Source organism: Budorcas taxicolor, chromosome 19, assembly GCF_023091745.1.
Source record: "Budorcas taxicolor isolate Tak-1 chromosome 19, Takin1.1, whole genome shotgun sequence".
NCBI lineage: Eukaryota > Metazoa > Chordata > Mammalia > Artiodactyla > Bovidae > Budorcas > Budorcas taxicolor.
The window spans coordinates 35281173-35296871 of NC_068928.1; the positions used below are offsets into that span (position 1 = coordinate 35281173).

Consider the following 15699-nt stretch of genomic DNA (forward strand, 5'->3'; position numbering starts at 1 on the left):
TTTTACATAGTACCTGTTTACACTGTTTACCACAGCCCTAGATTTCTTTTTATTTTTAGCCCTAGATTATTTGCTGTTTGAAAATATAATATGTATATATAAACATATGTGTGTTACATATGTATATGTTTATATCAAGAGCTGTGGGGTGTCTGAAAACATCAAGACCTATAACCTAACTAGCTTTAATAAATTGGTGGAGAATTTTTCCTGAGCATTTGTACATTTTATAATAATTGGTATTCTCAAGCCCTGTTAAGATGATGATGTAGGCTCAAAGGGCTATCGCATACATAAACTTTTTTAAAAAAATAGACTGTAGCCTTTGAGAGAAAGCAAGTTTTCATCTTTAGATTACTGTATGAGGAAGCTCCCTGGCATTCCAGTTGTTAGGACTTGGAGCTTTCACTGTCAGGGCCCTGGGTTCAATCCCTGGTTAGGAAATTAAGATCTCACAAGGCAGGTGGTATGACCAAAAAAAAAATAAAAATTACCATATGACTTTAAAAAAAATGACACCCTTAAATAGTTCATATGGCTTAACCAGTGACTTTCCTAATTTCAATATCTGAGCCTTGGATTTTTCTCTTAAGAAGGAGAAAAGCCAAACAGAAGACTGTAAAAACAGTATTTGCCCAGCCACTGTTCTTACAAAGAAAGAAAAATATTACTGGAAAATATTAAATGTTAGACTATTCTAAGCCTAGGATTGAAAAGCAAAAGTCTAGCTCTTATAGGGTACTTGGGTGCACCTGTTTCTGTCTATAAAAACAGGAAGAGCCATATAACAGGGAGGAATTATTGTACTCTACAGCATTAGCTCATGAGATTGTAATGTGTACTGAATTACTTTATATCTGCATTTTTATATTACACTAATTTTAAATGAACTTCTAGTTAAACTAGTTGTGTTTTCCAGGTTACACAAAGCTTCCTTTTAAATGGTTTGACTACCTCAGGGAAACTGGCTCCATTGCAGCACCAGTAAAACTGTTTAATAAGGTAAATTTAAATAAACACATACATATTAGTTAAACAGTGTAGGTATTTCCTTTACATAGGAGTTGAAATTTGTTTCCAAATTTTGTTTCATTATTAGGAATGAATGCATTTCCTAACTAGTTCTTACATGCTTCACCTTCATATGTTTCAATAAAGGATTTTTTTGGTCTAAATTGTTAATTGCTTATGTTACTTCTCTATTTTTTTATCCTAGTGATGATGGAGTTACACATTATTCTTTTCACCAGTGTTAATGTTTTGCTTCTCCATGTTAGGATGTTCCAAATCACGGATTTCGTGTCGGAATGAAATTAGAAGCAGTGGATCTCATGGAGCCACGATTAATATGTGTAGCCACAGTAACTCGAATTATTCATCGTCTCTTGAGGATACATTTTGATGGATGGGAAGAAGAATATGATCAGTGGGTAGACTGTGAGTCCCCTGACCTCTATCCTGTAGGGTGGTGTCAGTTAACTGGATATCAACTACAGCCTCCAGCATCACAGTGTAAGTTGGTATAAGAAAAGGTGTCCTTTTGCAAAAATCAGCAATTCTCCAAGGACTGTCTCACATAAATCATCTTGTGAGCTTACAGGACAAGAATATACCTATGTCTGATTGGTTGTCAGGTAAGATCTTACCTGATAAGACTCAACCATGATATCACAGAATCCGACCGTGTGTGCCATGGCAGTGTGAACTCAGTAGTCAGTTGCTTAATGACTATAGAAACACAACATTAAGAACATCCACCGAATTAAACTAGACTTCCTTTAGTGAGTTTAAAGTTACAGACTAAAATTTATTAACATATAAGAAGTGCGTATTGAATAAATAATGAAATCTGTCTGGTATTGAGGTTCATGGTTTTGCAGGAACAATGACCCTTATTTTCGAAGCATTGTGTACTTTTATAAACATCATTGTCTTGGTAAAGGTAGTTCATCTGAGTTGTATTGAGAGTTGTAAGAAATTATCTGATATCAATTTTCTTCTTTATTTTTCAGCATCAAGAGAAAGCCAGTCAGGTTCATCAAAACAGAAGAAAAAGACTAAGTCCCAGCAATACAAAGGACATAAGAAAAGTGGGTCACCACATGGTGTTTATATACATTTCCTAACTTGTTAACCAACTGGGGTCTTGGTATCCTTGCATAGAAATGGGATCCCTTGTGAGAGCTGATAACTGTGCATTCTGTATTATGCTTAAAGGTGCAGTATGCCATAAGAGGCAGACTTTTTAAAAATGAGAAGCACTTGTCTTTGATTGACAGGAGAAATTATTACCATAATATTTAATAGATGGTAAAGAGTAGAGTCTATGAATGATTTTTGAGGTAATAGGTAAACCTGAAAATTAGTCCTTTTTAAAAATTTTTTTATTAAAAATAAAAACAGATGTTTGGTGCTTACAATAGACTTGGAGACTAAAAAACCTATCCTTCTAAACCAAAAAACTCTTTCTAAAATCTTTCCCCCTCCATCATAGAAAGCTATAGATTTTTTTCTCTTCGTGAAACTTGTCATGGAATATTTCATCCTAAGATAAAGTTATTTTGTTTTTCATTTTTTTTACTGGGGACTTAGAGCACCCAGTGCAGTGGTGCTTAGTTTCTTCCCTACATGAAACCCAAATGGGTCTCACTATAGTGATAACCGTCAAGACCTCTCTCTTACCCTCTTTTATATTGTAGATGTAAGCCTCCCATAGACCCAGAATTATTTTGCTTACTGGTTGCTTACCATGGTTGATATTTACCTAAAAGAACTCCAGAGAACATGGCCCAACCAGGCAGATTAAAATGATTTCCAGTTTATCAGAAACTGATTAGCAAGAAGTCATGTGGCAACTTCATGTCAGTGGACTAACCACAGCAGGTGTGATCACTGAGCTTTCTCTAAGACTGAATTAGTACAAGCTGCTTTGGCCTGTCTTTACATTTAATTGGACAAGAATTTGAGATTTCAGAATTTTCTTTGCAATGTGTTGAATTTAAGAATGTTTTTTAATACTCAGTGACTTTATGACGTCTTTTAGAACAAACTTCTGAGCATTGTATACACAGTTCACATACCTCCCTCAGTGTGACTCTTAACTGGGTTTGTTATGGTTTATGGGGTTTAATCATTTTGAATTAATAGGCTAGGGACATGGGAAGAAATAAGAAATTAATGAAGTGATAATATCAGTGTCCCAATTTTTAGTGACTTTTAATAATGTGTGTCACTAAATGGGACATTGGATTTCTGGATTAGCTGAAAAAATAAATATAAAACTAGAACATATTATTTAATATTTTGATAGCTCTTAATATTGCAACATCATCTCTAATGCCTTTAAATTGTCTTTTGGACATAGAAAAGAAAAAAATTATGGACTCACAGTCCCTTATTAGAAATCCTAGAGATCAAATGCACTTTGGAATTTAGAATTCTGGGGGTGTTTTTTGAAAGAAGTACAGTGTGTGTAGCATATATTATGTAACACCCCTTGCAGACTCTGCAGCACTTTGAAGCAGAATATATATAAATAGTAACATTTAATGGGCCAAATAAAGATTATTATAAATAGTATCACCAAGTGAGGTCTGATTTGGTTGCCCCAAAAAAACTTTGAATTTCAGAATTCAGGATAAGGAATTGTAGTCATGTGTGAATGAAAAGCATTTTTCATTTTAAGATACTGTCTATTCCTTTTATTTTTTCACATTACTCAGCAAATAGGTTATTAGAAATTTCAAAATAAGAACGAACCTGGGGTCCAGGAACCTTGAGTCATCCACTGCATGCAGATTTTTATCAGTCAGACCACAAAACCTTTTGTTTTTAAGTTTATCTACGGATTATTATATCCTGGCTCTGTTGTTTCATCTTATGACTATGGTCTTTCTACAACCTAAATCATCTACTGGTATGTTCTTTGGTAGGGCTTATTTTTTACAAAAATAATTGATTGACTTCATTGTCCTAGCCTGTTTTTTAATTAGCTGTGTTCATGCTGTAAAGGGATAACTATTAACTAGTGCTTTCGAACAATATGAAGAATGTTCTGTCAAGAGGATCATATAGACTGTTGTCTACGTACGATCTGTCCAATCTGAAAAGTGTTTTTTCCCTCAAAGTTTAATAATTCTAGAACAGGAAATCAGCACTCATTTCTGTACCATCTTCAGGGGCTGTTGTAAGCAGTAGAGAACTGAAGATTCTCCTTGCATTTTTACCTCCCAAGTGTGTAGTGCAGTAGACGTTTTCATCTAAATGAATGCTACAGGTGATTTTGGTTCGAGAGTTGAATGTGTACTTATAGGAACTTGATTTCCAGATCATTTTACATATTAATACTGTCTGACTTAGATTTGTCTTTTAGTTCTGATTTTGCAAAGCAAATTTCTGATTGCTCTTTCCTGAGTTATTTGTTAACTCTGGAATAAAACAGATATAACTTATAGTCACAAAGATCTGTAAGTATCCTTCAATTTTTAACCAGATAAATGCGGTATGCTTGATTGTTCAGTCTTTGCAAAGCTTAAAGTATTTATTTGTTGGTGGTGAAAGTATTGTAAAAGTCTTTGCAGGCTTATGTGTGCTAATGAAATTATAACCAAAGGCTGTTTGAAAAGAAATTAAATTGCTTAAGATCTTGCAGGCCACGAATCTTTAAATTTTAGAACTGCTTCTCAGAGTAAGAATTTTTTTCTAAAAGAGTGAATTATAAACCAAAAGTTAGGGAAACATATACCAGTAAAATTCTGCCACTTGTATAATTCGTTAATTAAGCTGTTTGATTTCTCCCTGAAGGACAGTGTTTGGGCTTATATGGGCACAGTGAAATACCTACAAGTAGGGCTTTAAAATTCTCTCTACCCTTGGATTTTCGGTCCCCCTCAAACTAAAATTTTACTTGAAAATAGTTAGCCAGCTAGCTGTTCTCCACACTCAATGCTCTCTGTCATTCATTTTGCTTTGTTTTGTTTTAAATTGATTACAGAGTCAAGAACCAGGATTACTAGACTCAGAGAGACTAGAAATAATCTCCCCTATCATCCACTCGCCAACACACACACACCCACCCACCCTTGTTTCACACACACACACACCCTTGTTTTCAAAAATACGAACCTTGCATAGTTGGTTCTCTTTTCACACACACACACACACACACACACACACACACACACACACATACCCCTACACCTCCTTGTTTTCAAAAATACAAACCTTGCATAGTTGGTTCTCTTTACACACACACACACACACACACCCCACCCACCCCCCCACACACACACACACACACCACCCAACCACCCACCCACCCTTGTTTCTCACACACACACATCCTTGTTTTCAAAAATAAAAACCTTGCATAGTTCTCTTTTCACACACACACACACACACACACACACACACACACCACCCACCCACCCTTGTTTCTCACACACACACACATCCTTGTTTTCAAAAATACAAACCTTGCATAGTTCTCTTTTCACACACACACACACACGCACCACCCACCTACCCTTGTTTCTCACACACACACACACACACATCCTTGTTTTCAAAAATACAAACCTTGCATAGTTGGTTCTCTTTTCACACACACACACACACCACCCACCCACCCTTGTTTCTCACACACACACACATCCTTGTTTTCAAAAATACGAACCTTGCATAGTTGGTTCTTTTTTCACAGTATCCTCTGCAGTACAACCTTTCCTAGTTATGATACACTTTTCTTCCCACGCATGTAAGTAAAAGCTTACTTTAGTTTAACTTGATATTTAGAGAGGAAGATGCCAGTTGGGAAGAAGCCTGTCAGTTTGTCAAGCCTGCCCATGACAGGTGGGGTGCGGAGGAGCTTCTCTGGTGACGAAGAGTTGACTCCTCCTCCATATCGAACCCTTCCAGCACAGACAGCCCCGGAGGCCTTCCCACCTCCCCGCACTAGCCAAGAGTTCAGTCCCAGCCTCAAAACAGGTAATTAGTCACATCAACACTTCAGGTGCTGCAGAGGGCCAAAGTCTGGGTGAGGGTGGTGGGGGACAAAGCATGGTCTCGCATGACAGATGCTGACTCATCACATTTTTCTTTTTCTTTCAACTGAAAAGTTCATTTTCACTAGTCCTTGGTAGTTACTTCACTAAAATGAGTAATCAGGAAAGGATTTTTATTTTGTTATAAGCCACTTTTGAGCTTCAAATTCAGGTAAAGCTGTAATTTCAGCTTACGGAATGTGTGAGATAACTTGTACTATTTCATGGTTTTGTTAAAATGGTTGCACATATTGCATGGCAGAATTCTGTATGACTTGACTTCAGGGAGAAATATGCAATAAGGGATCAGTATGATTCATCAGATCCAAAAACGAGGCTTTCTTCATAGCATTTCTCACTCAGTAAACAGATGTGTTTTGTATACCTGTGTAATTTTGATCCTGGTAGTAACATTTACCACGATCTTAGTTGAATACCATGAATTTGGAAATAAAATACCTGTACAGTTTGGGTAATGAATTTGAGTGAAATTTATTTCAGTTATGAACATGAAATATGTACAGTGATTAATGTGTAATTCAAGCTGAATTGGTTAGGATAAGCTGGTAGAGTAAGGAATACTGCCCTTTGTCATTGCTAACAACAAACATGTTGCCATAGAATGTCAGAGAATCTTCACTTACATATGATGAATCTTAGACGTGAGTACAGATCAAATAGCGTCAAAGTTGTATCTAATTTGGCATATATTCTGCCATGTGTCCTACCTATTGCTTGTAAACTACATTTTTTCATCTAATTTTCATTTTTTGAAAAGCCTTGCATTCGTTCAAATCCCTGTTGAAAGCCCTGATGAGCCTTAGTGTCTAGCTCTGTTTTCTTCTCATGACTCTGTTTGCACCTGAAGTTGTGATCAGCCTTTTTTTTTCTTTTCTTTTTTTTCATTTAAGGATGTGTTCTTTAGCTTTTGCCTTCTTAAACAGTATATTAGTTGATCTTTATCCTTCCCAGTCTGTTTCTCTGAAGATCACTCTCATATCTTTATATCTAGAAAAAATTACAGTACTTCTTTTGTGTAAGAAATGGATTAGGACTGCAAATCCAAGTTTATCTGCTCTTTAATATTTTCAAATATCAAAAGAGCATTTCAGCTCCTTGTTTGTCTTTTTAACTTTTTTTTCCTTTTGTACTTATTGTGAACGTCTTCTATAACTTAATTAACTGTAGATATTGTGAGCTCTGCATATATTTGATTTTTACTGCATTTTAGATGTTTTGTTTTGTTTTATGCATTAGACTGATTTTGAAGGTGTATGTCACATTTTGTGAGAGAACTTGACTTTTAGGATTGGTAAAACCGAGGAACTTGGAGTAGACATATAGGGTAGAGCCCACAAGGCCTCCTAATGACTTCCCTTTCCTCTAGACTTCATCATGTGTGTCTTCTGAGCTGGGGGCACGTTTGTGGGACTTCTGTGTGGTTTTACTCTGGCGAAACTGTGCAGGGACTGTGTTGCTGGCCTAACTATAGTTCGTTTAGCTTTTGCAAGAGTTTACTACTTATGGACTTCTAACTAGAAAAGTGTGATTTCTGTTTACCTCCTGAAATGTTAGTGATTAGAATCAGCAAAGTAACTTCCTTTTAAAAACAGAGCCAAGAAAATGCATTTGTGTAGAAAGTGACATTAGCCACAGGGTCTATTTTATTTCATTCATCATTCATTGACAATAAAGCCTGTAAAGAAGAAATAATGAGTGTGAAGATACCAGACAGGCTTTATTTTAGGTTCCATGAAAACTCTGAAACTTTAGATAAAACATCCCACATCTCAGTGAGTGTTTCATGTTTCTCTACATTTTTTAGAACATTGTTTCCATATATTAACATGAGTAGAAGCATAATCCAGAACTTTGTTGTTAATAATAAATGCAAATAGTTTCAGGATGTGCTTTAGAATCTCAATTTTCTTACATTTTAAAAAAAAAAGGCAAAAACATCCATTTGAATGGAACATATTTAGTCTTGAAGCACAGTAATTTCTCATTCATTTAGCCATCTGATCATCATATAACAAGATATTGTTTTAATCAAGCTTTTATTGTGGGTACTGCACCTTTAATGAAATTTGTTTTTTTTTTCCTTTTCCATGTGTTTATTTTCATATCCAAATGTCTTTAACAATTAATCCATGTTGGTTTGATTTGAAGGATACTGTTATGTGTTTGATATCCTCCATAAAAGCATTTTTTTCATATTAAGTAATTTTTAAAGGATTTTTTTAAAAAAGCAAGCAGTCGGTCGTGTTTGCTTTACCTTTTAACAGTCTGATTGGTATGCGTTTCGCTATTATTATACAAATAGTGTATTCACTTTTCTGTCTTTGGACTTAGATTTTTTAACACCATTACCAAAGCAAAATAAAATGAATTAGCATATCTCAGATTATGCTTGTTTTTACTTTCTTCCTTATTTTTTAAAGATTATTTATTTATTCTGGGTTGTGTGGTGTCTTCATTGCTGTACAGGCTTTTCTCTAGTTGTGGCGAACAGTGGCTACTCTCTTGGAGTGCACAGACTTATTGAGGTGGCTTCTCTTGTTGTGGAGCACAAGGTCTAGGGAGCACTAGCTTCAGTAATTGCAGCACATGGGCTCAGTAGCTATGTCTCCTGGGCTCTAGAGCACATGCTCAGTAGTTAATGACACACAGGCTTAGTTGTCCACAGCATGTGGAATCTTCCCAGACCAGAGATCGAACCTGTGTCTTCTGCATTGACGGGTGGATTTTTACCACTGTGAGAAATGCAGAAGATTTTTCTTTAAATTACCAAATAAGATGTCAAAGACCCTTGTTTTTGAAACTAATATTTTATAACTGAAATCAAGAAACAAAGTGGTTTTCTATCATTATTTTGACTTTAAAAGTAGCCCTTTTAGGGAATTCCCTGGTGTACAGTGGATAAGAACCCCCTGCCAAAGTAGGGAATGTGGGTTTAATCCCTGATCCAGGAAGATTCCACATGCCCCAGAGCAGCTAAGCCCATGTACCACAGCTACTGAAGCCTGCACACGTAGAGCCCATGCTCTGCAACAGAACCCACCACAATGAGAAGCCCATGCACCGCAATGAAGACTAGCCCCCGCAAGCCCCCCGCAAGCCAAGACCAGAGGAAGCCCGTGTGCAGCAAGGAAGACCCAGTGCAATCCAAAATAATTCTTTTCTTTTTTAAGTAAGAAAGTAATTTTTTCTTCACAGAGTTCTAATAGAAAGTAGAGGGTGGGCTTCAGGGCAAGTGTTTAGGGCAATCTGAAGTTACTGGCGAATTGTGTTGAGGTAACTTAAGAGATGTTTATAAAAGAAGATAGGAAAATCAGAGAATTAAACTGCCTCAACTTTTGCCTAAGACTAGTGCTGGGACCAGCAAGAAAAAAATTTTTCTTTCTCTTCTTGCTTGTCCATGCATTAGAAAGAGCCCTCCTGTCACTAAAAATGCTGACTAGCATGACTTCAGTGGCTACCAAGAAACCTAAACCCCACTGAAAATACTGGAAACTGGAAAACATTTGTCTATAAAAGTAAAGACCTATTGGAACATGACCTGTTCATAAATTAAGAACTGCCTATACTGTTGTTTCTTTTCATTAAAAAAAAAAAAGGTCTTCAGATAAAAATGTGGACAGGCAGTAAGTACTACTATTAAGTGATCCCATTCTCTTTTAGCTGCACACTGCAAGGCTTGCAGGATCTTAGTTACCCAACCAGGGATTGAACCCGTGCCCTCAGCAGTGAAAGCAGAGTCCTAACCCCTGGACACTAGGGAATTCCAAGTGTTAGCTGTTTTATACCAGTGACTTTCACACTGCTGATGTCAGTCAATTTCTATTTTACCCGAAATGATTACTTAAGTTTTTCTTGATTTTAGTTTTAATACAGATGTTTTTACTATTGGGTTTATTATTTTTTATGAATATACAAATTGTATGTAGATCATATATTTTATGATATTTTTAATACTATTTTAAAATTAGATTTTATCTTTTTTTATGGAGAGTCTTTAACAAAGGTACTCCTTGGAGATAACATATTAAAGTCATATTTATTGTGTTACTTACTATAGTTCAGAACTATCCAAAAAATACATCATTTATATAGGCATTGACATAAAAGTGAATACTTAATCATGAGAAAAATTCCAGTCAAATGAGTGATCAGTATCACCTTCAACATTTCATTGACAGTGTTCATTTGTGCAGTGTCCAATTTGTAGTGTTGTTCTTTTTTGAAACTTTTCTCAACTACAAATACACTTTGAAAATTAAAAGTAATTAAATGCTCCTCCTTCAGGGGCAGTTAGTTTTAAAATTATTGAAGACATGAAGAAGCCTCTTATTAACTATAAAGCTGGTGGAACATGAAAATTAAAAGTAATCTGAATATTCCAGAAAGACTTAATAACATCTTGTATATTTATCTCTTTCTTGCAGTGACTACATTGCAGCTGAAAGAGGAGTTGATAGATGGAGAGGATTATAGTTTCCTCCAAGGAGCATCTGATCAGGAAAGCAATGGCTCTGCCAACTTTTACATCAAACAGGAGCCTTGAGGTTGCTCAGAAACTGAGGGTGGGAGGGAAAGAATTTTACACAGGACTGATTTTATAATCAATCCAGCTGTACAGCGGGGCTATTCTACTGGGACATTTTGCTAAACATAGAAAATTTCAGTTCCAGATTTTTCAAGTGGGTAGGGAAACTATTTTAGCCTTGGGGGGAAATTTTTCAATTTATAAAGATGGACAATTTTTGTGTTGTATTTGAAGCTTTTGAAAGAATTTTGTAATATTTTCCAAGTTTGGATTTATGTGCATTGTTAACAAGAATTGAAATTCTAACTTTTTTGGTAAGATTAAAGTTTAGGTAGCAGGATTGAAGGAAATGACTTAAGAAAGATACTGTTGTAAATGCAAACGAACTGTCATTACTAATGAACCTTTTTGGTACCTGTTGGGAGATTTTGGGATTTTAGAAGTTAGGCCAGTCACATCTCCAGCTTCCTCTGCTGCAGAATATGCAACTGAATCCCCGCTGTGGAGAGCTCATCACCACATAAATCATGGAAGGGTAATTAATTCTGCTTGTTGGCATTTTATTGCAGCCCATTTAAAATATTTGTACAGAAGTGTTTCATTCTGTGAAAATTCATTTGGAGTTCTGTATGAAACTGGAAGAACTCTGGATACTTTATATGTTCTCTTTTAATTAAAAATGAGTAAAATTATCCTAACACTAAAGTGTTAAACTGGAATGGTTGACAAGATATACAAGATCTCAGTCTACGTGTTGAGGGATTGGGGAAAATGCAATATTGTCCTAAGTTTATTTTATTTTCCTTACTAAAAAATATCCCACAAAAGGAATTCTTATTAGTTCTCTGCCATTTCTCTCCATCTGTGAGATAATACTTGTATAACTACACCGCAAAACTTATGTGTTCTGTATTACCAGGAGAATCAAAATTATTCTAACAGTGGTTTAAAGCCAAGATAAGTCTAGATTTCAAAATCATTCCTGCTCTGCTTTTGACTATCCTGGATTTGTTAGAAAACTAATTTGAAAGAGAATTTAATTTTCTTAAAATTCCATATATATATGTAAGAATTGTCTTTAACTGTATTCAGATTTAATTTTAACAGTAATAACTGATTTGGACCATTTCAGACATTCCCTATTTTTAAATTCACATGGCTTCGTTTAAGAAAGGATGTAAGGGTAAATTGGTGAAAGGTTTGCTCTCTGCACTTTTCTGGCTGAGTTGTGACTGAATGAGAGGGCTTTAGCATTTACCAGTGAGGTTCATAAACTCAACTCTCAGGAATTAATTGCATCTGTTGTAGAAGTGCTTCTGGGTATTAGCCTGGCCTCTTCAGAGTGGTAATATTAACCATCTCCTCTGGAATATGGGTAGGGCTAATTAGAAATTAATCAAAATGATTAACCTCTACAGTCCTTCAGCCTATGGAATGCTTTAAAAAATGTTAATGGAAAGCCCCAGGAGACCATATTAGGTAAGATTTTTTTTTGTTTGAATTTTAAAATGCATAGAACATTAAAAACCAGCAATTTATTTTCTAAAATATTGCTCTACTTTTGGGAATAATAGCATTGGTAATATGCACAGGTTTACCTCATTCTATGCAAGAGGGGTTAATATCATAAGGTTTTGTAGTTGCTACTGGAAGTAAAATTTGTTACTTTATAGTGTAAGAATGTATGGAATTGCATGTCAACATTTCTTAATACTGTCTCTTTAGGGGCATAAATGCAAGTCATATCAATGCCAGGTTGATTCTTATGTGTCAAATATATGTGAATTCAGCTGTTAAATTACTGGATATTTATCTTAAACATTACTGAGAGGGACCTACTGTAAATGTGACATAAACTTCCCAAATCTTCAACTTTTAAGAATCTTCCCATGAACTTAAAGCCTGGAAGACTTCTAAAGCAAAGGTGACAACAGTCTTTATCCTCAGGCTCAGTGAATTTAGACCCAGGACTCCGATTCCATGTTATAGGCACAAGAAGCCAGTTGTAGCGTGTGCTTTAACAGGACCCTGAGCTTAAGATCTCTATGGGAAACTGAATAAACCAGAAGGGATTTGATTTGGAGCCTGGTAATTAGTTCTGTGAAATGCTCATTTGTAGCCAGATTTTATATAAGCTTCTAATTTTACAGCAAAGCCAGGCTGTTTTCAAATTTGCCACATATTAATATTTATGAAGTGTTTCTTGTCTTAATCCCATGACCAGCATGGTGATGGTAAGGACTTTGTACCAGATAAACTCGATCTGAAGCCCTCTTCACTGTTCAGGCTTTTAACTCCTACTGCCGAAAGAACAGAAAATGAGTTGGTGGCAGAGGAGATTTATGTCTTAGCCACAACTCCCAAGTGTACAACTCAGTAGCCCCGTTCTCTTACGGTTCAAATATACTGCTGACCTTGGGTTTGTTCTTGTTTTTTTTTTCCTGTTAGGATTATTTGGGGGTTTTTGGTAGTTTAAACTCTTTACCTTTTTCCTTGCTGTGTATGAAGAAAGCTAAAGCTGTTATCAACTTCTTATTCTATGGATACTAACACGGGTTTTCAGTGTTTGTTTGTTTTTATTATTATTCATTTTGTGTGATGTGAATACCCTCTCCCATCAATATTTGTATTATGGTGCTATATATTTGGTAATGATCCTTTACTATTGGGAAGGGATTTTAAAAATACTGTGATTAAACTGGGTTTCTTCCTTTGATTTTCATATTTTAAATAAAGCCACAGTCATTTATACAAAAGAAAAGCATCTGTCCCTGGGCAAATCTTTTGAGGACAGAGGTCAAAGTAAACTGCATAAGGTTTTTACATCATTTCTGTATGTATTTGATATATAGATCAATATCTGTACAAATTTAATCTTTTATTTTCTTGGTAACTTGTGATCATTGAGAAAGTATTTGAAACTTTCTCATGAAGTGTATATAATGGCGTGAAAAATTCCTTTGGAGAAATTTATGTTCCTTTCATTTTTACCAAATTGAAAATTTTCAGCATGGATGTGTTAAAGCATTAAAATTATAACTTTGTGTACAAGATGAAAATAATTCACTAAATTTGCCCTTTTTTACACAAAATAAAACATTAAAATTAAGTTGCACATGAGCAGTTATTTAATATGCTTGGTATTTGAGGAATTTCCTTTTCCATTCAAAACATTGAGTGCCTTCATTATTTTTTCTTTGTAATTGTTTTTTTGGCTGCACTTGGCGGCAGGAGGGATCCTAGTTTCTGGACCGGGGATTGAACCTGTGCTCGCTGCAGTGAAACTGCAGTCTTAACCACTGGACGGCTAGGGAAGTTCCTTGAGTGCCTTCTGTAAGCAGTCAAAGGCCCCAGGGAAAGTTGGATCAGTTCCTCCCTCACAGAACCTGTACTCTCATAAGGTAAGCCAGCAGGAGTGACAGAGAGCTCTGAACATGTAACAAAAAAATTCCGAGAACAACCCTGACACAGAATAAGCCTGTATGTAACTCCTGCTGCTGATTACAAGTACCTTAGCCAGGGTGCATGGGGATCAGGGATGGGTACCCCCACATTAAATGCAGATCCCAGGTCTGCCTCAGGATCTAATTGTAGTGAAATTGCTACTAAATGTGAAAGCTTGGAGCATATATAAACATGAGATTCATTTGAAACTAAAACATGACTTAGAAAATCTTAAATTTCTTGTCAGTTCTTAACTTGAAATTAGAATCCTGACTTTTTTATACCGAGCTATTGATGTATTTAAAGAGTACAAAGAATAGCAAGGAGAGATAAAAAAGCCTTCCTCAGTGATCAGTGCAAAGAAATAGGGGAAAACAATAGAATGGGAAAGACTAGAGATTTCTTCAAGAAAATTAGAGATGCCAAGGGAACATTTCATACAAAGATGGGCACAATAAAGGACAGAAATGGTATGGACCTAACAAAAGCAGAAGATACTAAGAAGAGGGGGCAAGAATACACAGGAGAACTATACACAAAAGATCTTCATGACCCAGGTAATCATGATGGTATGATCACTCACCTAGAGCCAGACATTCTAGAATGAAAAGTCAAATGGCCCTTAGGAAGCATCACTACAAACAAAGCTAGTGGAGGTGATGGAATTCCAGTTGAGCTATTTCAAATCCTGGAAGATGATGCTGTGAAAGTGCTGCACTCTATATGCCAGCAAATTTGGAAAACTCAGCAGTTGCCACAGGACTGGAAAAGGTCAGTTTTCATTCCAATTCCAAAGAAAGGCAATGCCAAAGAATGCTCAAACTACCATACAATTGCACTCATCTCACATACTAGTAATTAATGCTCAAAATTCTCCAAGCCAGGCTTTTAACAGTACGTGAACCGTGAACTTTCAGATATTTAAGCTGGTTTTAGAAAAGGCAGAGGAACCAGAGATCAAATTGCCAACATCCACTGGATTATCAAAAAAGCCAGAGAGTTCCAGAAAAACATCTATTTCTGTTTTACTGACTATGCCAAAGCCTTTGACTGTGTGGATCACCACAAACTGGAAGATTCTTGAAGAGATGGGAATACCAGACCACCTGACCTTCCTCTTGAGAGATCTGTATGCAGATCAGGAAGCAACAGTTAGAACTGGACATGGAACAACAGACTGGTTTCAAATAGGGAAAGGAGTATGTCAAGGCCGTATATTGTCACCCTGCTTATTTAACGTATATGCAGAGTACATCATGAGAAATGCTGGGCTGGATGAAGCACAGGCTGGAATCAAGATTGCCGGTAGAAATATAAATAACCTCATATATGCAGAGGATACCCCCCTTAAAGCAGAAAGCGAAGAACTAAAGAGCTTCTTAATGAAAGTGAAAGAGGAGAATGAAAAAGTTGGCTTTAAAGCTAAACATTTAAAAAACTTAGATCACGGTATCTGGTCCCATCACTTCATGGGAAATAGATGGGGAAACAGTGACAGACTTTTTTTTGAGCTCCAAAATCACTGCAGATGGTGACTGCAGCCTGAAATTAAAAGACGCTTACTCCTTGGAAGAAAAGTTAGGACCAACCTAGACAGCATATTAAAAAGCAGACATTACTTTGCCAACAAAGGTCTGTCTAGTCAAGGCTGTGGTTTTTCCAGTAGTC

At 36.1% G+C, this 15699-nt stretch overlaps 1 protein-coding gene across 1 annotated transcript in view; it reads left to right on the forward strand.

Annotated features, from left to right (window-relative positions):
• The window catches only part of MBTD1 (mbt domain containing 1), a 37867-nt gene extending 27105 nt beyond the window's left edge, over nt 1–10762 (forward strand). Inside the window, exons 12-16 of the mRNA XM_052658307.1 lie at nt 920–1002; nt 1278–1512; nt 2013–2090; nt 5794–5985; nt 10487–10762. Of these exons, the coding sequence (XP_052514267.1) occupies nt 920–1002; nt 1278–1512; nt 2013–2090; nt 5794–5985; nt 10487–10605 (707 nt within the window). The 3' untranslated portion in view covers nt 10606–10762. The remainder of the gene's footprint in view (nt 1–919; nt 1003–1277; nt 1513–2012; nt 2091–5793; nt 5986–10486) is intronic.
• Nucleotides 10763–15699: the final 4937 nt, after the last annotated feature.